At 39.1% G+C, this 26,946-nt stretch overlaps 1 protein-coding gene across 7 annotated transcripts in view; it reads right to left on the reverse strand.

The window, feature by feature from the left end:
- The window catches only part of LRRC28 (leucine rich repeat containing 28), a 159,124-nt gene that overhangs the window by 14,010 nt on the left and 118,168 nt on the right, over positions 1-26,946 (reverse strand). For all 7 annotated transcript variants that reach the window (XM_038532699.1, XM_038532693.1, XM_038532698.1 and 4 more), the window contains 2 exons: positions 9,360-9,535; positions 7,604-7,763 (listed from right to left, as the gene is read on the reverse strand). In XM_038532699.1, coding sequence (XP_038388627.1) covers positions 7,604-7,763; positions 9,360-9,535 — 336 coding nt within the window. The remainder of the gene's footprint in view (positions 1-7,603; positions 7,764-9,359; positions 9,536-26,946) is intronic.

A 26,946-nucleotide genomic window follows, 5' to 3' on the forward strand; every position in this document is an offset into this window, starting at 1 on the left:
TACAGAATTATTCACAATATCCAAGATAGAAAAACAACTTGTGTCCATTGATGGGTGAGTGTATAAAGACAATGTTGTATAAATATACAATGGACTATTATTTAGACTTAAAAAAGAAGGATGTCCTGGCATATGCAACAACATAGACAAACGTGGAGGAGATTATGCTAAGTGAAATAAGCCAGCCACAGAAGGACAGGATTTCACTTGTATGAGGTATCTAAAAAAGTAAAACTCATAGAAGCAGAGAGTAGAATGGTGGTTGCCAAGGGCTAGGGGGGAAGAAAAAATGGGAGTAGTTGTTCAGTTTTAGTCATGTACACTGAACAAATTCTGGGGTGCTGCTGTGGAATGTAGTACCTATAGTTAAATAATATTATATTGTGCACTTAAACATTTGTTAGGAGAATAGATCTCCTGTTTAAATTCTCTTACCACAATTAAAAAAAAAAAAAGAAATAGGGAGAATACCAATAATCTGATTCAATGGATCCTTAGTTAAGAAGTGGATTTAGGTGGGCAGCCCCGGTGGTGCAGCGGTTTAGCGCCGCCTGCAGCCCAGGGCGTGATCTGGAGACCCTGGATCGAGTCCCATGTCAGGCTCTCTGCATGGAGCCTGCTTCTCCCTCTGCCTGTGTCTCTGCCTCTCTCTCTCTCTCTGCATCTCTATGAATAAATAAATAAAATCTTTAAAAAAAAAAAAAGAAGTGGATTTAGAGAGAGTCCACTTTAAAGTATTACCAGTGGTCGCTGAGTGAAGTAAGTCAGTCGGAGAAGGACAAACATTATATGTTCTCATTCATTTGGGGAATATAAATAATAGTGAAAGGGAAAATAAGGGAAGGGAGAAGAAATGTGTGGGAAATATCAGAAAGGGAGACAGAACGTAAAGACTGCTAACTCTGGGAAACGAACTAGGGGTGGTAGAAGGGGAGGAGGGCGGGGGGTGGGAGTGAATGGGTGACCGGCACTGGGTGTTATTCTGTATGTTAGTAAATTGAACACCAATAAAAAAAAATAAATAAATAAAGTATTACCAGTGGTCATTTCTGGTGGTAGTACTTCCATTTGAAATAGTTTCCTTTTGTAGAATCGTATTTTCTAATTTTGCTTCAATGATAATGTATGAATTGAATAGATATGCTTTGTCACTCCCCAAAAATAAAAATAAAACCATTAGTCTACTAATGTTTTAACAATTAAACATATTTTTAATTTCTAAAGCAATTCCAGTTTTTTATAAAAATTCAGTACTACTCAAACGAAATCACTGTTAGGTTGAAAGCACTGTTTTACCATGCATAGTGGTACCCATATTTGACAAAGATTGGATCATGCTATGCAACCTGCTTAAAAAAAATTTTTTTTTAAGAAGAGAGGTGGTGCAGAGGCAGAGGGAGAGAGAGAGAATCTTAAGGAGGCTCCATGCCCAGTGCAGAGCCTGACACAGGGCTCAGTGTCACAACCCTGAGATCATAACTTGAGCCAAAATCAAGAGTTGGACGTTTAACTGACTGAGCCCCTCAGGCAGCCCTAAAAATATTTTTAACTAAACTTACAATTTTTTGCTGAAGAGTCTTTTCTTTTTTAACCCATATTAAGTTTTAAATAAAGGATTTTTTAAAAATCCCTCTCTCTCTCTCTCTCTCTCTGTGTGTGTGTGTATATATATATATTTTTTCAAATCGTTGGTTTTGTGTATTTGTAAAAATATATTGTCACAATATGCAAATGATTCTATAGTATACAGAATTGAAAATTAAAGTCCCTCCTGACTAGACTATCCTACAACTCCACATTCCTCTCTCCCAAGATAACCACAGATAAGAGCTAGATGTACATCCTGCACACATGCATGTATTTCTGAGGTATCTTGTTCAGAATATTAGTGTATCCATTTTGTGTTTATGAGTACCACTTCAAAATTTCTTCATGCTATATGGTGATTCAATTAGTAGCTAATTGGTGAATCACTATGGTGATTCATAGTGTCTGAAACACAGATTTGAAGCAAGACTGCTAGGGTTCAAATTCCAGCTCTGCTATGAGACCTTGGCCCAGGTTCTAATATTCCTATGCCTCAGTCCCACCTCCTTCCACCCTCTATAAAATGGAGACTATATTAGGTTGAACCACATGTAAGTGCCAAGGCACATGATTGCTATGATTCAGTCTTGTTTTAAAATTCTTTAATTTTAAGGTTTTTTTTTTTTTTTTTTTTTTTTTTTAATAATTCAATCTAGTAACAGACCTGTCTTATAGTGCTTGGAGAGGAAATACAGTTCAGCTTCCAAGCTGGATCTCCTGACCCCTAAAAACCAGTATGTTCTTTCTATTTCAGCCTTCGGCCTCCCTGCACAAAAGCAGAGATGTCACCATACCAATACCTGTACACTGTAATATCTGTTACAGATAATCCTTAACCCAGTGATATCGGAAGAACCAGTGAGATTCTGGGCCATTTGTAGTTCCTGTCCCAAAACACCTTGGTGATTAAATGAAACCTTCTGAATGCCAAGATGATTACTTTTAGGTGTCAACTTGGGTAGGCCAAGGTGCTCAGTTGTTTGGTCAAACACCAATCTAGATGCTGCTGTAAAAGTATTTTTTAGATGCAATTAACATTTAATCAGTAGACTTTGAATAAAGCAGATTACTCTCCACGATGTGGGTGGGCATCATCTAATCAGTTGAAGGCCTTAAGGACAGAGTAAAGAAATAGAAAGACTTTTCTTTAAGACAGTGACCTGCTTGAGTTTCAAGTCTATGCCCTGCAGAATTTGGACTCAATTCCTAAATTTCCAACCTGCCAGTTTGCCCTATGGTTTTGGACTTGCCAACTCCTGCAATTGTGTGAATTAATTCCTTAAAATTAATCAATCTCTGTCTATATATGCAGATATAGGTATAGGTTCTGTTTTTCCGGACAACCCTTAACTAATATAGATATAACTACTGGAAGCGAGAAGCTGCCATAACAAATACTTAGAAATTTAGGAGTGGCTTTGAAATTGGGTAACAGGGGTTGGAAGAGTTATGAGCTGCATGGTAGACAAAGCCTAGAGTGCCTTGAAAAAACTGTTGGTAAAACACAGACATTAGAGGGTACTGGATGAGGCTCACGAAGGAAAGAGGGTGCTGTAGAGAGAGCTCCTACTGTCTTAGAGAACACATACATCGTCGTCATCAGAATGCTGCTAGGAAGATGAGCATTGAAGGTGTGTTTGCTGAGGTTTGGATAAAAGGGGAAAGTATGTTATGAGAAACTTGCAGAAAGGCGACCCTTTTATAAAGCACACAGAACTTGGCAGAACTGTATTCTGCTGGATGGAAAGCAGAACTTATAAGCAATGAACCTGGATGTGTAGCTGAGGGGATTTCTAAGCAAAGGGTTGAAGGCATGGCCTGGTTTCTACTTGCTGCTTACAGTAAGATGGTAGAGGAGGGAGCTAAGTGGAGGACACTGTTAGGCAAAAAGGAACCAGAACTTGAAGTTCTGAAAAATTCTCAGCCTATCCATATTATAACTAATGAGAAAGCTTGCTCTGGAGATAACACCAAGGGACAACTGTTTATACAATCAGTCATTTCAGCAGAAATGCTGACAGCTTGCACTTAAGGGGACAGGGATGGGACACAATGAGGAAAGGCTGTCAGGCTTCTGGAATTCTCCTGGCAAAAAAGGGGCAAGAAAGCAATTGAGGGAAGGGAGGAATGACCAAAGGGGATGGGGCAACTTTCTTGATTTTAGAGGGCAGGGCCCCACCCAGGGCTGATGGGGTGGGGCCTACACTGTGGTGGGCCTAAGGACAGAGTATCTAGCCAAAAGATTATTCTCAAGCATTAAAATCTAACGCGATTCTAGGTTCTGGACATATTTGGAACTCATTACCTCTTTTTCCTTCCCAATATTCTCCCTTTTGCCATAGGAAGGTCTATCCTATGTTTGTTCAAACATTACATACTGGAGCACATAACTTGGTTCATAACTGGAGAGGAGCCCCAGGAGGAATTATATCCGAGTTTGATCCATACCCGATTTAGATATTTAATATAAGATTTTGAACTTACGAGTTGATGCTGGAATGGGTTAGGATTTTGGGGGTGTTGGGATGGGATGAATTTATTTTGCATTTTTGGACCAGATTGTTAGGAGCTGAACTGTACTCTCCCAAACTCCCATGTTGAAGCCCTAACCTCAAACATGATGGTACTTGGAGTTGGGGACTTCTGGAGATAATTAGGTGTAGATGAGGTCATGAGGACAGGGCCCTTGTAATGGGACTCATACTCTTATAAAAAGAAGAGACACCAGAAAGCTGGTGTGTGTGTGCCCATACTCTCTCTGCCATGTTGAAGCAGCAAAAAAGTGGCCACCTGCAAACCAAGAAAAGAGCTCTCACCACATGCACCCTGATTTCAGATTTCCAGCGGCAGAACTGCGAGGAATAAATTTCTGTTGTTTAAGCCAGTGAGTTATGGTATTTTGTTATGGTAGTCTGAGCAGAGTATACAGTAACATTATTTGGAAACAGGATCACTGCAGGGATAATTAGGTAAGTGAAGATGAGTCAGTAGGATGGGCCCTAATGCAGTATCATTGATGTCCTTATAAAGGGGGGGCAGGCTTAGACACTGAGACAGAGAGAGAAGATGATGTGAAGACACAGGGAGAAGACAGCCATCTCCAAGCCAAGGAGAAAGGCTTCGAACAGACCCTTCCCTCAACAGCCCTCAGAAAAAACTGGCCCTGCTGACATCCTGATTTCATACTTCTGGCCTCCGGAACTGTGAGACAATAGATACCCTATTATTTAAGTCACCCAGTTTTGTGGCATTTTGTTGTGGCATTCCTAGTAAACGAATACATACTTCTGAGAAACTTTCAGTAGCCTGATTTCCTAATGGGAAATATAGAATTTGTGTAAGTCATGACTGTGTGGGGAATAATAAATAACTCTCTATGTTGCTGTTCTCCATTTTAATAAATGAACATAAATAAGTTTGGGGAATGAAAATTTGCTATGAGTATAAGGATTCACAGTCATGAATACACTAGTCATTCTTCTCTGTTATAGATATTTGAAGGTTTGGGTATCGCTTATGCAAAATATCGTAATTTCTTTTTACTGCACTCTATTAAATTTAAGTTGAAACTAACACTTGTATGGGACTTGGTATTTTAGAAGAATATCCAATATGTTCTTTTAAAATAATGCCAGATGTCCATATTAATTTAGATATTGGCTGATACATAAAATACAATTATTTTATGGCAAGCAATGCAAACTGAACTGAATATATTATAAAACTTAAAAATATTATTATAGAGACCTGAGTTTATGATATTAAAAATATTGATTTTATTTTCAACAGTAAGCTACTGAATTCAAGTATTTGGTTTTTAGTTACAAAAGAAAGTACTTTAAAGACTATGATAGAAACTGAAGTCAATGCTTTTAATACAATCTCCATAGCAACAAGGGAAGGAGCAAAGTCTGGTGGACCAAATGAAAGCCACAAACTCTCAATTTCAACCCTAGCATTAACTCACCACAGAAGGCCATGTTTATATCTTGGCATTTCATCTGTGCTATAAACACAGGCACTTCTGGCTTTGCTCAACAAACGGGCATTGCCTAAATCCTATGTACTGAATATACTTATTTTATTAAGCTCATACTATTATATTTATGTTCTGAAACAATATAAGATTATTCATACTGAATTTTTAGGTTGTAGCAGAGAAGTAATAGTAAATAAAATACTCAAATACTGAATACATTTCCCAAATTTCACATAAAGATAACACAAAAATGACTTCATTTGAAGTATCTACTTTATTTTCACAAATTAATTACCATGATAAAAAGAGTATTTATCTTTTTGAATAGGTATTCAGAATGGTATCAGCTACTGACAGAGTATCCTGACCATACGGAATTGTTTTCATTTTCATATTTTCAGTAAGAAAAATGTCTTCTACAGAAAATCGTACAATAATGCATAAGGGTTTCACTATAGTTTAATGAATTAGTTAAAATTATCTCTGATGGTATTTTACTAATACGAAGAGCATTTGCTAAAAACACATATATCCACACAAGAAACTTTAAAGTCTCTGAGCTTAAGAAAAAAGATTAAAATAGTTAACATTTGCTTAATATTACATGGCTAGGCTCTTTCCATGAATGATCTCATTTGCTTCACAATGACCTTATTAAGCAGATATTATTATTATGCTCACTTTATTAATGAAAGGCTGAAGCTCAGAGATGTTAAGTGCTTTGCCCATGGTTTCCTGGTCCAAGCCCGTGCACCTGACTGCTATGCACTGGGGCTCTCCTCGACTCTGCCTATTTCATGTCAATTTTATTCATGTAGTAATACACTCAGACTCTGACTCAGTCCTTTTAACTTTAATCTAAATGGAATGCCGCCACTACATTTGATGATGTGGTCATCTTGGACTGGAAGTCACTCATTTAGAAAGGTTTAGAAGGAAGGCTTCTTGTGGGCAGGCGCAACAAAACAGGACACATTAAAAATACAGAAAGTGAAAACAGGTACTGAAAAGTATAACACAACAGGATCATTCAGGATTGGAAAAAGATCAATGTAGTTTTGCAAGGGAGTGGTTAGAGAGATAGTGGAGGGAACTACTGTTTGTTGGACACCCATTATATGTCAGGGTTTCACCTTCATCATGTGCCAATCCTCATGATGCCCCCGTCTCCCCAGCAGGCTGTTCTAATCCCATTCTGAGACTCGGAGAGGTCCAGCAACCTGTCCAGGCTCCCTTCTCATTCTATAAAAATGCTTATAAAGGAAACGCTCTTGGCACTAAATAGGAATAACAAGTTATCTGAAAAAGTTACTAACCCAAAATATCATTTGATGAATAAGTGAGGTGTTACAGAGTTTGTTGTGTTTTTTTTTTTTTTAACTTTGAAAAATGTGAACTTAGAAAATCCTAAATGTAGAATATCTATATGCTGAGGTTGTGCTAATGGGGATTTTTCATTTGATGTCCTAATTTTAATTGTCTAGTTTTTTTTTTTTAAACTACCAGGATAGGGGTTTTTACTTGGTGAACATTCTTAGCAAATTCAAGGCACTGTGCCAAGAAATAGAGAGTGGCAAGAGAATGGCATTTGGAAGTGTTAGAAATTCAAGACAGAAACACACATACACATGCACATACACACAAATGTGTGTGCACGATGTTGAGCCATGCACTTTCAGTTAGCAGTGCCAATTAAATAGAAGGGCTGGGCTGGTCCCATTATATAACAAATATTTTGTTCTTACATTCCTTATTGCCTAAAGACCATTGTGAATAGGGAATAGCAGGAAAACGCTCCTACAAAGAATAAGCTACTCTAAATAATACATACAATAAAACTGTTCTGTATACAACCAAAAAAGTAATAAAGGGAAGTCCAGTTTTCTTGTGATGCTGAAAATGTGCTTTTGTTTCATTCAGCTGTATCTCAGGAAGCACTCTATGCACCTTTAGAGCTGATGACTTAACAATACTTCCACGCATGGCCTCCACCCCTTGCCCAGGTGTAAGCCCTGGTGCCCACTTAGGCATGATTACCCCTGGTGCAGCCCTGCCATCGGCGTCTCTCTCAAGGGAAAGAGCTTGGGGTAGACAATCGTAAACATGGGCTCACTACACCGGTGACAGTGCCCCAGGGGGCAGTGCAGCAGCTCCAGGAGACTTCTGGGTAACGAGACTGGAGACAGAAAGTTCAAATCTGGAACACAAGAGAAAATCATGCATGAATTTAAAAAATCAGATTTCCTTAAGCTAGATTTAAGACATGTTTCTTTGTTACTAAGTCAGTTCAGTGAGTTAAAAAGTATCGCATGTTGAAAATACTATTATCTGATAGGCACAGAATTATTTGGAAATGAAAGATTTTTTAACCTCTTTGATACTAGGAGAAAAACCAAAATCTACTCTTTTAACAGCAAATAGAAGCTGTCTTGAGGTAGAAGCAAGAAAAGAATAAGACCAAATATTCTTGAAGAACAAAGATAAAAAAGGCATTAATTTACCCAGAGAAGGGTTGTAAAAACTTTCTATGGCAGACTTGAGACTGAAAAAGAACTGGCACCAAAGACCAACACTGACTTTCATTAAATTCTTCCTAAGTCAACTGGATATCTAGCATTACTCAAGTTGAACTATATTTACTGAAAAGAATGAAAATGGGAAACAAAGAAATCAAAGAAAAGAAAAAGAACGAAACAAGCTCTTCCGTGTTTCATTCCCGCAAGCTGTCATTTATAGAGAGGGTGTCTCCTTATCAGTCTAGCTGGAGCTCTACAAAAGAAACACTGAAAGCAAAACATCCCCATGGCCCAGGAATCCTGAACACAAGTGTAGCACTCTGGATTGCCATGGACGGGAAACATCCAAGAGACAGAGAGGGAAATGGTCACACTACAAATTACTGACTCATCTTTGGGAAGGAAACACAAATTATCTTCTCATCCTTTATATCTATTTGAACTTTATCAATAACCATTTATAAAAACAGAATTTACCCCTAGGTGAATAATTACAGTTGTCTTTTTAGTATTAAAAAAATAACATTGTATGAGACATTCCTAGAGGGTTAATGTGAGATGTTTTTGGATGGATCTTTATTTTTTTCTAAAGCAAAGACAAAACATTTAGCAGTTTTAAAAGCACTTGGAATGTATCTTATTAAAATTGCCTCCTGCTTTCTTAAAGCATCTCTGAGACACATATCACAATACCCATAAAATCTATGTACCGCCAAATCCTCTCCAAACCAAGAGTTAACGTGCTATGGTAATACTGCCAGGGACTCCTGATATTTCTTTCCCTTTAGGTATGAAATTTCTCAGATGCGAGGAGGCTGCTGGCTGAAACCTGCTTCTGCTGGGAGGTCCCCCATTTTGCTTTCAGGATAAGCTTTTGGCATTTTTTCCCCCAACTCAAGGAAGTACGTCTGCCAGCATTCTCACTTCCACCAGATATGTTCCCAAACACCAATTTCCTTCATTTAAACCACATGGTTTAACTTTTAACCTCCGTCCTTTATGACTGAAGACTGTATTTGAGTGAACGGTCCTCTGTGTCTGCAGGGGGTGCCGAAGGGAGCAGTGTTGATAAAATACTAAAACTGTGGTTTATTATTTCTTTTAATTAAAAAAAGGCCCCATTGTACAACAATGTGAATGTACTTAATGCCACTAACTGAGCACTTAAAACTGGTTAAAGTAAATTTTACGTTATGTAAGAAATGGACACCATAATAGGCACAGCATGAAATATAATTTCTAAGTTCACCGGTTAAGAGGCAGAAAGTCCTGTGTACCTTTAAGAAAAGTGTGGTAGGTGTGATGGAGACTCCTCATGGCCAGCTCTTGCAGAGGCAGAACATGGTCATTCTCTGTCCCTATGGCCTTCACCTCGGCAGGCAGGAAAACAGTTAGCTGCCCCGATGAGAAAGAAAGCAGCTTTACCTCGGAAACTTGAATGGGAGCCCCACAGCTGCAGAAAGACACATTCACAGTATTATTAGCAAAAAAAAAAAAAAAAAAAAAAAATAAGGCAAAGAATATACGTGCCAATAAAAATGTGTTAATCAAAATATACATTTAAAATTTTAAGACACTGCCGAATTGCCAGAATTCCTTTCAAAGTGAACAGATGCTAGCCTGGGTTCTTTAATAAAACCTGGCACAGAAATGTACACTCATCAATTGGAACTCAGCTATAGCACAGTTACTTCCAGTAAGGACAAACTTTGAAGGAACTTTCCTTTGTGAGACTGACACAATTTGTGCTGGAAGAGCCATTGATCCTCACTGCATTACCCTTTCCAAGTTCATGTCTACTGAAATTTTCAAAATTAAAAGGAAAAAAAACAGTGCTCTGTTAAGTTACAGCATTTTGTTTTAACCAAATTTTTGTGGTGGGGGAAGCAGCCCCATAAAGCAAATTGATTTTTAATGGTAGAAGATAGCTTTATTGGATCCCTCCACAAACTTGTACGGAAATTATTCATGACAAAGCCTATTGACTACACTAAGTTATGTCCTATCCCCCACAGCCACTCATAACTATAAAGGAGGCAGAGGAGCCTTGTTTCTACAACTGCCAAAACTATGGAATCCAACTTCATCCTATCTCTCGTCTGGGACCACCAGATTACCTAAAAGTCTCAAGACTTTACTTCTCTAATGACAAACAGGTGCGAACCAACCTTGGTTCTCCAGATACAATCTGAGGTAAGCTCTCTGTCCTCAACCAGAGACAGGCAATGAGGGAGAGGGCATGGGCTTGGGCTGCAGAAGCTGGCAGCTAATTCCTTTTACCAGAAAAATCAGAGCATCAGCTCTATGCCACCCAGTTAAAGAGACTTAAAGAGTATAACAACAAAACAAAAGAAAAGCAAATCCAAACAAGATGACTTTCCTTCGGAAAATGTAACAGTTACAATATAATTGTTCTAAAGTTGGGTCAGAGAAGATAAAGTGACTGATTGTCCAGGGAATTAAAGATTTCCTAGAGGAGACAATATCTGACTCAACTGACATCACTCAACCAATTTCTCCACCCAGCTGAAAAGAAAGAACCTCAGAAGGTCACTCTGAGACACCTTCCTGAGCAAAACCCATATCCAAAAGAGACCCACTGCTTCAAATTTGAACATTATAGTTTGATTTTGCCTTTTTCAACAGCATCTCATATTCTGTACCCAGTTTCTGGGATTCATCTATGTTGCTGCATGTACTATAGTTTACTCATTTTCACTGCTCTGTAGTAGCTGATAGACTGTTTCCAGCGTTGGGCTATCGTGAACATTTTTGTATTATTTGATGCAGATCAGCATACACTTCTGTTAGGTACATATGTAAGATCAGAACAGGCTTATTTATTACAGTAAGGAGAGACAGATGGTGAAAAGGTAAATATAAAATAAAACAGAGTGAGAGGGGAGTGAGAGCTGAATTAATCAAAGGAAGTCTTTTCTGAGGAGCTGACACCTGAGCAGAGACCCGACTGAAGAGTACAGTTGAATCAGGGAAGAGGAATTCCATCACAGGATGACAGGCATGTTAAATGGAGGACAGGAAATGAAGAACTCAGGGAGTCCAAAGCAGCTAGAACATAGTTGGGAGAAGTCTAAACAAGATTTTAGCAAACTGAATTCAACAATATATCAAGTCATTAGGGCCAAATGAGGTTTATTCTACCAATCAAGACTTTATTAACATTAGAAAAATCAATGTTATTCACTATACTAAAACTTAATAAAGGAAAAACCATAGATAATTTCAATAGATTAAAAAAGTTGTCTAACAAAATTCAACACTCATTAAAAAAAACTTAACAAATTTGAAAAGATGGGAATTTATTCATCTGAATAAAGCTAACTATGACAAGACAACAGTTTATACTTGGTGAAAGACTGTTTTCCCAATAAGTTCAGTAAGACAAACATGTCTGCTCTCACTACCTTTATTTAACAATGTACAACCACGCTAGGAATTTGAAGAGGGAGAATTATAAGAATTGTTAATCAGAAAGAAGCCTCTAGAAACTAGGAAGCATGAACAAGAAAGTTACTTAGAGGCTTAGAATGCCTCCCCCTCTAGACCTATTCGGGAAGGGCATGGCCACCACAGGAGCATGCAGTGCTATGGAGAAGAAACGTGCTACGGGGTGCACGCTGCAGCCAGTTCACAGATACAGTCTGTCAGGTACCACAGAAACTTGCTGGAGAGTCTGACCTGCTGCTAGGGGCTAGAAAACATGCTGGAGGGTCTAGCTGGTTCACAGAATCAGCTCCTGGGTGGCAGATCACCAGGTGGTCTGCAAGAGTGGTCTGCCAAGGAACAGAGAAATTTGCTGCAGAGTATGGGTTTCTGCTGGACTGTTCTGGGTCTCCCTTTGCTAGCTGCAGGGCAGAAAACAGCAGCCTAGATGCATGAAGGGAAATGCCTTCCTCCTGTTTTGACCTTGAAGTATCCCTCTATGGCTTTCTATTTATTTATTTATTTATTTAGTCATTCATTCATTCATTCATTCATTGAGAGACACACAGAGAGAGACAGAGAGGCAGAGACACAGACAGAGGGAGAAGCAGGCTCCACGCAGGGAGCCTGATGTGGGACTTGATCCCAGGACTCCGGGATCACAGCCCAGGCTGAAGGCAGGCGCTAAACCACTGAGCCACCCAGGGATCCCCCCCTGTATGGCCTTCATTTTTTTTTTAATTAATTAATTATTTATTTATTTATGATAGTCACAGAGAGAGAGAGAGAGAGAGAGGCAGAGACACAGAGGGAGAAGCAGGCTCCACGCACCGGGAGCCCGACGCGGGACTCGATCCCGGGTCTCCAGGATCGCGCCCCGGGCCAAAGGCAGGCGCCAAACCGCTGCGCCACCCAGGGATCCCCCTCTATGGCCTTCTATTGAAGAAGACTTATATTAATCCAGATGACAAAGGAGAAAGTTCTCTAGGAGCCAGTTCCAGGGAAAAAAGTCGGTTTGGAGCAATAGAAGCAATAGATTGATAAAAGACACATATACTTGACTCCTCTCTATAGGGAGATAATATAATTTGAGGCATATGATAATATAACAGTTCTTTATATACCACATCTGGCAGGCAATCAAAATTAACCAGGTACAATGGTAGATAAAACGGCCTAAAAGAAAATAAAGAGAAAAAAATGATTAAAAAAAAGATTTTTAAAAAGATTCACAATGATGGAATTATCTGATACAAATTTATTTTTTAAATTATTTATTTTTGGCCGGGAGGCCCAGGACCACAAGGACACTCCTGCCCCGAGCTGAGCAGATCAGCGGCCCTGCCCCGGAGCCTCCAGGCCCTGCAGGCGGAGAGCGGTTGTTCCTCCTGGGGCCTCACGGGGTAAACAACCCCCACTGAGCCCTGCACCAGGCAGGGGGCAGAGCAGCTCCCCCAAGTGCTAACACCTGAAAATCAGCACAACAGGCCCCTCCCCCAGAAGACCAGCTAGACGGACAAGTTCCAGGGGAAGTCAAGGGACTTAAAGTATACAGAATCAGAAGATACTCCCCCCCTCCGCCCCCATGGTTTTTTTTGTTGTTGTTGTTGTTTTGTTTTTTGCTTTTTGATTTGTTTCCTTCCCCCACCTTTTTTTCCTTTCTTTCTTTTTCTTTCTTTTTTTTTTTTTTTGCTTCCTTTTATCTTTTTTCTTTTTCTCTCTTCTTTCCTTCTTTCTCTCCTCTCTTTTTCTCCTTTTCTCAATACACCTTGCTTTTGGCCACTCTGCACTGAGCAAAATGACTAGAAGGAAAACCTCACCTCAAAAGAAAGAATCAGAAACAGTCCTCTCTCCCACAGAGTTACAAAATCTGGATTACAATTCAATGTCAGAAAGCCAATTCAGAAGCACTATTATACAGCTACTGGTGGTTCTAGAAAAAAGCATAAAGGACTCAAGAGACTTCATGACTGCAGAATTTAGATCCAATCAGGCAGAAATTAAAAATCAATTGATTGAGATGGAATCCAAACTAGAAGTCCTAACGACGAGGGTTAACGAGGTAGAAGAACCAGTGAGTGAGGGCTGGCAGGATATATTCAGGGTCCTAAATGAGAAGAGCATGCAACCAAGAATACTTTATCCAGCAAGGCTCTCATTCAAAATGGAAGGAGAGATAAAGAGCTTTCAAGACAGGCAGGAACTAAAAGAATATGTGACCTCCAAACCAGCTCTGCAAGAAATTTTAAGGGGGACTCTTAAAATTCCCCTTTAAGAAGAAGTTCAGTGGAACAATCCACAAAAACAAGGACTGGATAGATATCATGGTGACACTAAACTCATATCTCTCAATAGTAACTCTGAACGTGAACGGGCTTAATGACCCCATCAAAAGGTGCAGGGTTTCAGACTGGATAAAAAACCAGGACCCATCTATTTGCTGTCTACAAGAGACTCATTTTAGACAGAAGGACACCTACAGCCTAAAAATAAAAGGTTGGAGAACCATTTACCATTCAAATGGTCCTCAAAAGAAAGCAGGGGTAGCCATCCTTATATCAGATAAACTAAAATTTACCCCGAAGACTGTAGTGAGAGATGAAGAGGGACACTATCTCATACTTAAAGGATCTATCCAACAAGAGGACTTAACAATCCTCAATATATATGCCCCGAATGTGGGAGCTGCCAAATATATAAATCAATTAATAACCAAAGTGAAGAAATACTTAGATAATAATACACTTATACTTGGTGACTTCAATCTAGCTCTTTCTATACTTGATAGGTCTTCTAAGCACAACATCTCCAAAGAAACGAGAGTTTTAAAATGATACACTGGACCAGATGGATTTCATAGATATCTACAGAACTTTACATCCAAACTCAACTGAATACACATTCTTCTCAAGTGCACATGGAACTTTCTCCAGAATAGACCACATACTGGGTCACAAATCGGGTCTGAACCGATACCAAAAGATTGGGATCGTCCCCTGCATATTCTCAGACCATAATGCCTTGAAATTAGAACTAAATCACAACAAGAAGTTTGGAAGGACCACAAACACTTGGAGGTTAAGGACCATCCTGCTAAAAGATAAAAGGGTCAACCAGGAAATTAAGGAGGAATTAAAAAGATTCATGGAAACTAATGAGAATAAAGATACAACTGTTCAAAATCTTTGGGATGCAGCAAAAGCAGTCCTAAGGGGGAAATACATCGCAATACAAGCATCCATTCAAAAACTGGAAAGAACTCAAATACAAAAGCTAACCTTACACATAAAGGAGCTAGAGAAAAAACAGCAAATAGATCCTACACCCAGGAGAAGAAGAGAGTTAATAAAGATTCGAGCAGAACTCAACGAAATCGAGACCAGAAGAACTGTGGAACAGATCAACAGAACCAGGAGTTGGTTCTTTGAAAGAATTAATAAGATAGATAAACCATTAGCCAGCCTTATTAAAAAGAAGAGAGAGAAGACTCAAATTAATAAAATCATGAATGAGAAAGGAGAGATCACTACCAACACCAAGGAAATACAAACGATTTTAAAAACATATTATGAACAGCTATACGCCAATAAATTAGGCAATCTAGAAGAAATGGACGCATTCCTGGAAAGCCACAAACTACCAAAACTGGAACAGGAAGAAATAGAAAACCTGAACAGGCCAATAACCAGGGAGGAAATTGAAGCAGTCAGCAAAAACCTCCCAAGACACATGAGTCCAGGGCCAGATGGCTTCCCTGGGGAATTCTATCAAACGTTTAAAGAAGAAACCATACCTATTCTCCTAAAGCTGTTTGGAAAGATAGAAAGAGATGGAGTACTTCCAAATTCGTTCTATGAGGCCAGCATCACCTTAATTCCAAAACCAGACAAAGACCCCACCAAAAAGGAGAATTACAGACCAATATCCCTGATGAACATGGATGCAAAAATTCTCAACAAGATACTAGCCAATAGGATCCAACAGTACATTAAGAAAATTATTCACCATGACCAAGTAGGATTTATCCCTGGGACACAAGGCTGGTTCAACACTCGTAAAACAATCAATGTGATTCATCGTATCAGCAAGAGAAAAACCAAGAACCATATGATCCTCTCATTAGATGCAGAGAAAGCATTTGACAAAATTCAGCGTCCATTCCTGATCAAAACTCTTCAGAGTGTAGGGATAGAGGGAACATTCCTCGACATCTTAAAAGCCATCTACGAAAAGCCCCCAGCAAATGTCATTCTCGATGGGGAAAAACTGGGAGCCTTTCCCCTAAGATCAGGAACAAGACAGGGATGTCCACTCTCACCACTGCTATTCAACATAGTACTGGAAGTCCTAGCCTGCAATCAGACAACAAAAAGACGTTGAAGGCATTCAAATTGGCAAAGAAGAAGTTAAACTCTCCCTCTTCGCCGATGACATGATACTCTACATAGAAAACCCAAAAGTCTCCACCCCAAGATTGCTAGAACTCATACAGCAATTCGGTAGCGTGGCAGGATACAAAATCAATGCCCAGAAATCAGTGGCATTTCTATACACTAACAATGAGGCTGAAGAAAGAGAAATTAAGGAGTCAATCCCATTTACAATTGCACCCAAAAGCATAAGATACCTAGGAATAAACCTAACCAAAGAGGTAAAGGATCTATACCCTCAAAACTATAGAAGACTTCTGAAAGAAATTGAGGAAGACACAAAGAATTGGAAAAATATTCCATGCTCATGGATTGGCAGAATTAATATTGTGAAAATGTCAATGCTGCCCAGGGCAATTGACACATTCAATGCAATCCCTATCAAAATACCATGGACTTTCTTCAGAGAGTTAGAACAAATTATTTTAAGATTTGTGTGGAATCAGAAAAGACCCTGAATAGCCAGGGGAATTTTAAAAAAGAAAACCATATCTGGGGGCATCACAATGCCAGATTTCAGGTTGTACTACAAAGCTGTGGTCATCAAGACAGTGTGGTACTGGCACAAAAACAGACACATAGATCAATGGAACAGAATAGAGAATCCAGAAGTGGACCCTCAACTTTATGGTCAACTAATATTCGATAAAGGAGGAAAGACTATCCATTGGAAGAAAGACAGTCTCTTCAATAAATGGTGCTGGGAAAATGGACATCCACATGCAGAAGAATGAAACTAGACCACTCTCTTTCACCATACACAAAGATTAACTCAAAATGGATGAAAGATCTAAATGTGAGACAAGATTCCATCAAAATCGTAGAGGAGAACACAGGCAACACCCGTTTTGAACTCGGCCACAGTAACTTCTTGCAAGATACATCCACGAAGGCAAAAGAAACAAAAGCAAAAATGAACTATTGGGACTTCATCAAGATAAGAAGTTTTTGCACAGCAAAGGATACAGTCAACAAAACTCAAAGACAACCTACAGAATGGGAGAAGATATTTGCAAATGACATATCAGATAAAGGGCTAGCTTCCAAGATCTATAAAGAACTTCTTAAACTCAACAGCAAAGAAACAAACAATCCAATCATGAAATGGGCAAAAGACATGAAGAGAAATCTCACAGAGGAAGACATAGACATGGCCAACATGCACATGAGAAAATGTTCTGCATCACTTGTCATCAGGGAAATACAAATCAAAAACCACAATGAGATACCACTTCACACCAGTGAGAATGGGGAAAATTAACAAGGCAGGAAACCACAAATGTTGGAGAGGATGCGGAGAAAAGGGAACCCTCTTACACTGTTGGTGGGAATGTGAACTGGTGCAGCCACTCTGGAAAACTGTGTGGAGGTTCCTCAAAGAGTTAAAAATAGACCTGCCCTACGACCCAGCAATTGCACTGTTGGGGATTTACCCCAAAGATGCAATGAAACGCCGGGACACCTGCACCCCGATGTTTCTAGCAGCAATGGCCACAATAGCCAAACTGTGGAAGGAGCCTCGGTGTCCATCGAAAGATGAGTGGATAAAGAAGATGTGGTTTATGTATACAATGGAATATTACTCAGCCATTAGAAACGACAAATACCCACCATTTGCTTCAACGTGGATGGAACTGGAGGGTATTATGCTGAGTGAAGTAAGTCAATCGGAGAAGGACAAACATTATATGTTCTCATTCATTTGGGGAATATAAATAATAGTGAAAGGGAATATAAGGGAAGGGAGAAGAAATGTGTGGGAAATATCAGAAAGGGAGACAGAACGTAAAGACTGCTAACTCTGGGAAACGAACTAGGGGTGGTAGAAGGGGAGGAGGGCGGGGGGTGGGAGTGAATGGGTGACGGGCACTGGGGGTTATTCTGTATGTTGGTAAATTGAACACCAATAAAAAATAAATTTAAAAAAATTATTTACTTTTATTTATTTATTTATTTTTTTAAGAGATTTTATTTATGTATGAGAGACACACACAGAGAGAGGCAGAGACATAGAGGGAGAAGCAGGCTCCTCACATGGAGTCCTTGATCTTAGGACCCTGGAATCATGCCCTGAACCAAAGGCAGATGCTCAACCACTAAGCCACCCAGGCATCCCTGATACAAACTTTATAATAACCATTCTTAATATGTCTAATAAGCTCTAATATTGAGAATTTTGATGGAAGAAGCTATAACACATGTGGTGTTAAGACTGAAGAAATCTAGGAGAATAGTAGTATTCCAGATAGAGGAGAAATAGGTGCAAAGAGGCAGGAGTCTGGTGTGCTCAAGAAGGGAGGAGGTAAATATGGCCAAAGTGGAGGTAGGAAGGGAGAGAGTGGTAGGGGAATTCAAAGGTATGACCTAGAAGACAAGTCATGTAGAGGCCCACAGGTCACTGCAAGGGCTCTGGCTTTTATGCTAAGTATATGGAATACCAAGGGTGATGGCTGAGTAAAGCGTAACTGGATCTGAGTTATGACATTGCTAGGATCACCAGACACCATGTAGAGAACAGACTCAGGGTGGTTGAGACAGAAAGAGGAAGACCTTTATTATCATCCAGGTGAAAGATGATGGTAACTTAGGTCAAGGTGATATTACATAGAAGTTGCAAGAGACTGAATATGTTTTTGAATGTACAGCCAACAGGCTATGTGATGGGTTGGTTGTGGGAAAAAGAGAAATTAAAGAAGATCCCCCCGAGCTTAGGAGCAGAGTAACTGGAAGAATGGAATTTCCATCAACTGAGATGTAGCAGATTATAGAAGACTGAGTTGGGGGGCGCAAGGAATTAGGAGTTTGATTATGGATATGTTAACATTTAATTGTACATATCCATCTGGAAATGCCAATTAGATGCTGTTGGATGTAGGAGTCTGGAGGTCAGGCAAGTGGTCTAGGCTGAAGTTCTATATTTGGGAGTCATGCATGAGTAATATTTAAAGCATAATTGTGATCGCATGAAATAACCTAGCAATGTTTCTCATCAGATGCTGTCAGCATTTCAGGGGGGCACATATTCTTAATTGTTTAGAACTTTTGTGTGCAAGATATTTAGCATCTCACCAAATGTCAGTAGAAATCCCAGTCTTAAAGCCTACTCCCTCCCCAACTTACACACATTTCCAAATGCCCTGGAGTGGAGAACTGCTATTCTTGCTTGGGAATCAGTGACCAATCAGACCAATCAGTGACCAATCAGAATTGGTAGAGACAGGGATCCCTGGGTGGCGCAGCGGTTTAGCGCCTGTCTTTGGCCCAGGGCGCGATCCTGGAGACCCGGGATCGAATCCCACATCAGGCTCCCGGTGCATGGAACCTGCTTCTCCCTCTGCCTGTGTCTCTGCCTCTCTTTCTCTCTCTCTGTGTGACTATCATAAATAAATAAATAAAATTAAAAAAAAAAAAAAGAATTGGTAGAGACGGAGAAGAGTTTTGAGTCCTGATCTCAGTATGTTGTGAACAGGGGAATGAGGATGAAGCACTAGAGAAGGCTGAGAAGGGGTGGACAGTGGCAGAAGAGGGGAACCAGAGAGATGGTATTCTGAAAGCCAGGTAGTGAAGGTGTTTCAAGAAGTAGAAACTGATCAAGTGTTGGACAGGTCAAAAGATTAGAACTGAGAAGTGAATTTGGCAATGTGGAAGTAACTAGTGACACTGAAAATGCTGGCTTTGGTGTAGAATTGTGTTATCAAAGCCCAATTGGTGTGGGTGGATGAGAGAATGGAAGGAAGTGGTGTCAGGAAGTATAGGCATCTCTTTCAAAAAGTTTTCCTCCGAAGAGGAACAGAAAAATTAGGAAGAAAGTGGAGAATAAGAACAAAATGTTACATGAAAAAAAAGTAAGTCACAGGGGCATACATACAGCATGTGCCATTTACACAAAGATACAAAACCTGACAATATACTACCTGGGGAGGTATTTACGTATATCAAAATCAAAACTGAGTATAAATGAATGATCAATATAAAATTCAGGATAGTGGTTAACCTTGGGGAAGAGCGTACAATTGGAGAGATGCACATAGGAGCTTCAAAAATATTGGTAATGTTCTTGTGGTAAACTAATGAAATTTACATTGATGTGCAGGGTCAAAATATGGAAGCCTTCTAGCCAACTTTTAAGAAATGTGACCCTCTTACCTTAGTTGATGCAAAAAGAGGACAATGTAAGAAGAAAGGTGCCTATGGGGGCCTGTGACCTTACCATTTCCTTCTGGATTCTGAATTATAAGCCTTGCTCTAGGCAATACTGTCTTTATTAAAATGCACCATGGCCACTCCAGCCTACAGGCCAAATTGGCCTGAAAATTTCCATATCTGGTCATCCCAAATATAAATCTTACTTGTCCCCAAATCTAATTCCTTTATAAAGTCGTCCCTGATAATCCTCTCTTACCAATGATCTACCACGTTTTAAGTTTCTATCACATATTTCTAACTGTATTACAGGTGTTCTGCTGCTGTTAACTCATCTGAGTTCAATTTTCTCTTTTATCTAGTAGTTTCCATATTGATAGCTAAGCAGTTCCAAACACAGACATAGTTAAAGAAGCCTGAAAGAGAAAAGATAAGAAAGAAATGGGAAAAAGAATACTGAGTCATCCATACTATTGCCAAAAAGGAGATAATTTGGGGGTACTCAAAGGGGTCCATTAGAAGTCTCAGGACCAGGAGATGTGCTAGCGACCTCATAAGCATTACAAATATCTGTATTTGGTTATATTACAAGATCGCCATGTTTAAGGACATGATTATATAGGAAAAATGACAGTAATCTGTCAAACAGGATTTTGGAAAATGTCTTATTTATGGATTATCTTGAGTCGTGTGTGTGTGTGTGTATTAGGGTGGGCAGGTGCTATGAAGTGTCACAATACATACCTGCTAAGTCTGTAAAAATGACAGACAAGCCACAGACTGGGAGAAAATATGTGCAAATCACATACTTGATGAAAGACATGTATTCAGAATATATAAAGAACTCTCAAGAGTCAATAACTTAAAACAATCCCATTTGTAAAAAGTGAGTGAAAGATTGGAACACACTTGGCCAAAGAAGATATATGGAGGGCAAATAAGTATGTGAAAAGAGGTCCAACGTCAGTAGTCATTAGAGAAATGCAAAGCAAATTAAAACCATAAGATATCACTACTCATTTATCAGATGTCTGAAAGAAAAAGAATCTGATAAGAACTCTCATAAGTTGCTGACAGAAATAAGAAATAGCATAGCCAAATTGGAAAATAGACCAGCAGTTTTTTATGAAGCTAAGCATAACACTTACCATATGACCCAGCAACTACATTCTTAGGTATTCTATCCAGGTGAAATGAAAATTTATGTTCACACAAAACCCCATATATGAATGTGTATAGCAGCTTGTATCAGTACACTTTGTATGACATTATAGAAAGGGCAAATATAGGGACACAAAACAGACCATTATTTCCAGGGGCTAGAACGGGAGGGGAGAGTTCATTTCAAAGGGACATGGAGGGGATCCCTGGGTGGCGCAGCGGTTTGGCGCCTGCCTTTGGCCCAGGGCGCGATCCTGGAGACCCGGGATCCAATCCCACGTCGGGCTCCCGGTGCATGGAGCCTGCTTCTGTCTCTGCCTCTCTCTCTCTCTCTCTCTCTGTGACTATCATAAATAAATAAATAAATAAAAATTAAAAAAAAAATAAAAAAAAATCAAAGGGACACAGAGGACATTTTTGGAGTAGATGAACTATTTTGTATCTTGATTATAGTTTGGCTTTATGACTCTATATATTTGTCAAAATTCACAGAAATGTATGCTAAAAAGCATGAATTGTACATGCTTGTACATTATTAGAACAAACAAAAAAGCCCAAACAGTATCATGCTTCTAAGGCAGGTCCTGGAGCCTTCTGCTCTATTAGTCATTAACCCTTTGTTGTGGACCTTAGGGGAGAGGCAGACATGGGAGTTGGGGAGCTCAGGTGACTTCGCCCAAGAGTTATTCACTAGCTTGGGTAGAAATACTTTAATACTGTCAATAACTTAACAGCTGCAATGGGTACACTAGTGCAAACCAGCTACACATTGGCCTGTCAAATAATGTCAAGGTTTATGTGAAAACTTTTGCAATTTTTGCCTTTGGTATTTACTTTGCCTTTGCCTCTTGCTCTCAGAACCTCTGTTCACCCTGTGTGATCACATAAGCATGAGAGTCTGTAGTAACACACCTGCAGCTTGGTATGAATATTTCCATGGATTGGAAAGATCACCTTTATGAACCATTCTGTGAAGATGAAGAAATGAATCTCAAGTTTACTTTATAATGATTGTCTCTTTCCTAGTACAAAGAAAATTAAGATGAGAAAATCATATCCAAAATGCTACTATGCAGTGTGGCCATGAAGTCCGGAAGCATAGGTAAACACACAATAAATTATTCTTTTGATGATCTACTACAACACATGGTGTGATGATTAAATTTTTGTATTAAGTTGGCTTGGTCACAGTAGCCAGATATTTGGTCCAACACCAGACTAGATGTTTCTGTGAAGATATTTTTATGGATGAGATCAACATTTAAATTGGTAGATTGAATAAAGCTGACTACTCTCTATAATGTGGGTGGGCCTCAGAAGGCCTTCAGAGAAAAAGACTGAGTGAGACCCACTTCCAAACTGCCTTCATACTCAAGCTGCCACATCAACTCTTCCCTGGGTATCTAGCCAGCCCTGCGGATTTCAGACTCAGCAGCCAATTCCTCAAAATAAATCAACCTCCCTTTTCCCCTCACCCCCACACACATCCTATTGGTTCTGTTGCTGTGGAGAACCCTGACTAATATATGTGGTAAAATAATATTACTTGTTTCCAAACTTTATAGCCACACTGTAGCATGAGAACCCTGAGCAAAACGATAAAACAAGGAAAAAGCAGAATAAAAAACAAGCCAGTTATTTGTGAAATACTTCATAGTGTTATTGCCTTAACAGCTGCTGCTTCTTTATACAATCACGCATGAACTGTATGTGGACACTTCCCAAAGAATTTAACAATATAGAGTAACAAAAAAAGGTTTAGAAAACTGAAAGTCAGATTTTTCCTAATGCTTTCTTCATCTTCCATAATTAAAAAGACAGGTGTCTCAGTGAAACCACTGAAAAGGCTCCCATTAACAAGTAAGCGGATTCTCTGTTTTATATAATGTCTAATTTCCCTTTGACAAGTTCCTACTCTTCACCACAGGATATAAAGGGCTAATTAAATTCATTTTAGGATACATCTATTAACTGCCTTCTCTGCTTCATGGTGGAGAAGAGCCACAGCTATGAGGAATGCGGGCTGTAAAGGAGGAATTCACATGAGTTATCTGCTGTGCATGGTCAACCTCCCTTGACCTCATCAGAGATGAAATATCCATCCCTATTACCTGAAATGATGCAGGAGTGAGAAAGGTATTTTCCGTCTCTGCTCTCCAGGAACAAGCAGAGGGGCTCAAACATACAGAAGTGAATCGAGACCAAAGACAAGAGTAAGGCATTCTTGAAAAGTGTTTTTGCTGGATGCTAGGTTGATTGTATTTTTTTGTTTGTTTCACACCTTAAAAAAGTTGTTTCACTGTTTTCTTGCCTTCACAGTCTCTGATGAGAAGGTAACAACAGTCTTTTGAATTTTTCTTTATTTGTAATTTGTCATTTTTCTCTGGCATCTTTTGAGATTTTCTTTTTATCTTTGGTTTTCAGCAGCTTTGCTTAGGCATCATTTTCTTCATAATTTGTACTGCTTAGGGTTTGCTGAGCTTCAATGTAAATTTAAGTCTGATATTTGGGAAATTTTCAGATGTTAATTCTTCAAACATTTTTTGCCGCATTTCTCTTAGGCAAGAGAAAAATTAGGAAAAATCTGTTCCTTCTGGGACACCAATTATACCTCTATCAGGCTTTTTTTTTTTTAATATAATCTGGCAGATTCCTGATGCTGGGTTCATTTTTGTTTTCAATCTTTTTTCTCTGTGTTCTTCACACTGATTAATTTCTATTGATCTACCTCCGAGCTCACTGACTTTTCCTCTGTTATACCCATTTGGTTGTTAAGCCCAATAAGAAAAATCTTTATTTCAGATATTGTATTTCAACTCTAGGATTTCCATTTGTTTCTTTCCTATAATTCCCTTCCTTACCCTGGTCTTTTCATTCACTACAAACTTATTTTTCTTTATGTCATTGAGAATAGTTGTTTTAAAATCCCCATCTATCAATTCCAACAGTTTGGGTCCTCTTGGGTTGGTCTCTGCTAATTGTCTTTTCCTTGAGAATGGGTCACATTTTCCTTATTATTCATGTTATGTAATTGTGGGTTGTATCCTGGATACTGTGAAAGATGTATTTATACTGTGAAGATGCTGGATTCTGTTACATTCCTCTAAAACTTAAAAGGAGTATTAATATTTTTGTTTAAATAAACAATTAATTACTTTGTTGGAATCAAACTTCAAACTCTCTTGATTGACGGTTCAATCTGTCAATTTATCTCTAGCCATACTACTTTGTGCTTGCCCCACAAGGAGTGGTTCAGGTATCTAATATTGCTTCTTATTGGCTGGAGGGCAGCCCCCACATAAAAAGAGACTGTGACATAAAGTCTATTTATTTATTTTTAAAGATTTTATTTATTTATTTTTAAGGATTTCATTTATTTATTCATGAGAGAGAGAGAGAGAAAGAGAGAGAGAGAGACGGGCAGAGACACAGGCAGAGGGAGAAGTAGGCTCCTGCAAGGAGTCCAATGTGGGACTTGATCTTGTGACTCCAAGATCATACCCTGAGCCAAAGACAGACCCTCAACCACTGAGCCACCTAGGTGTCCCAAGCCTATTTATTTATTTATTTATTTAACTTTTTAATTTTTTAAAAGATTTTATTTATTTATTTGAGGGGAAGGCAGAGGGAGAAGGAGAGAATCTCAAGCAGACTCTGTGTTGGGCACTGAGCCCAAGATTATGACCTCAGCCAATCCAAGAGTCCAACACGCAACCAACTGAGCCACCCAGGTGCCCCAAGGCTATTTTTAGAGACTGCTGGTTTAACTCAGAACTCAGAATGCATTTCTCACATAAACAACTCTGTTACCTTGAGTAGTTATATTAACAAACCATTTAATCAAGTCATTAAACCAAATTTGTATCAAGTCAAGCTGTAATTGCTTATTTACATAAGGAAAAGCAAAGCAATGGCTCAGTTTTCTGCATATAATCAGACAACTGAAAGAAGAACCGGTATAGGATCACTTTTACCATTATGTTTTCCTAAGTAAGCAAATATGCCAATTACCATTCTCTACAATTCTAATAGGATGGACTTCTCTTTCTGGGTAAAATACAGAAGAACTAAAGACATTTACTCCTACAGTAACAGTAAGAAAGACCCAGACAAAATAAAAATCATACTTTTCCATGAAGCTGGCAAAGAGCATTGAATGCACGGAAGCTGTGACAGCCCAGTTTCCAAGATGGCGCCCATGAGTCTCCCCTCCTAGTACTCACTCCCTTAAGTAGTCTCCTGCTGCAATAGATAGGACTGACCTGTGTAATCAACAGGATATAACAGAAATGACAGTGTATAACTTCAAGGCCAGGTCATAAAAGATAGCCCCATGCTCTAAATTTCTATCACTCTACCTCTCTTAAGCTATTTATTTTTTGTATTAACACTTATTTTTATATATTAGGATAAACATCTAAGTTATCTTTGTCTTTTCCACAATTCTTAGCACAGTGCTGACTTGCTAGTTAATGCTCAATAATTATATGACAAATAAGTCGTATAAGATTTCTAAGATTTCTTAAAACTGTACATTATTTGCTATATTTATGCTTTATAGTTTTATATCTGATTCTGTATTTTATTCTCAGATGTGAGTTATACATATAGCAGACTTTTTCATATTGTGCCACATGTCCCTAAAATGCTGTGTTCATTTTGCTCTGTTGCTCTAATTCTCTTAGACTTTTTTTTTTTTAAGATTTTATTTATTTATTCATGAGAGATACAGAGAGAGAGAGAGGCAGAGACACAGGCAGAGGAAGAAGCAGGCTCCATTCAGGGAGCTGGACATGGGACTTGATCCCGGGTCTCCAGGATCACACCCTGGGATGAAGGCGGCACTAAATCGCTGAGCCACCTAGGCTGCCCTCTCTTAGACTCTTCATCAGAAGAGGTAATGTAGAGACATCTGGGTGGCTCAGGGGTTGAGTGTCTGCCTTTGGCTCAGGTCATGATCCCAGGGTCCTGGGATCAAGTCCTGCATCAGGCTTACCATAGGGAGTCTGCTTCTCCCTCTACTTATGTCTCTGCCTCTCTCTCTGTGTCTCTTATGAATAAATAAATAAAATCTAAAAAAAAAAAAGAAAGAAAGAAAGAAGGAAGTAATGTAGTTGTTTCAGAGATGGTACAGTACAACAGAAGCTAGTGTGTTCTTATACTCCAGGCCTACACTGAAGAAGCATAGGTGAGAGCGGTGGAGAACCAAGTATATTGATTCTTAGTTTCTCAGCTTAAATATCCTCTCCTTAAAGAGAACTATCACTAAGCTTGATCAATTATTTATTGTTTATTTAGATTCCTGGATAGATTATATGGTCCACAAGGACAGATATTAAAAATTGCATTACTCATCACTGTATGGCCATTGTCTAACACAGTGACCAGAGTAGTTGCTCAATAAATATTAACTGAATGAGCTAAGTGAACCAAGATTCTTGTTCAGAATCAAGAAGCACACTTTCTAGGCCTCAAGTGCCCTTTTGCTCTATATATCAGGTTTACCTCAGAATCTTGTTCTACTCCTTGTCCTTCCTTCTCCCAATGCAGCCCCGTTTTGACTTGGAACGGGGAAAGCCCTTTGCATATATTCAACAAGAGAGATAAAAGAGATAAAAAAGAAGAAGGACCCTTAATTCTGTTGCCAAACCTTCAGAGCCATCATCTATTAGAATTTGGAGTACAT

Source organism: Canis lupus, chromosome 3 (genome assembly GCF_011100685.1).
Source record: "Canis lupus familiaris isolate Mischka breed German Shepherd chromosome 3, alternate assembly UU_Cfam_GSD_1.0, whole genome shotgun sequence".
NCBI classification, from domain to species: domain Eukaryota; kingdom Metazoa; phylum Chordata; class Mammalia; order Carnivora; family Canidae; genus Canis; species Canis lupus.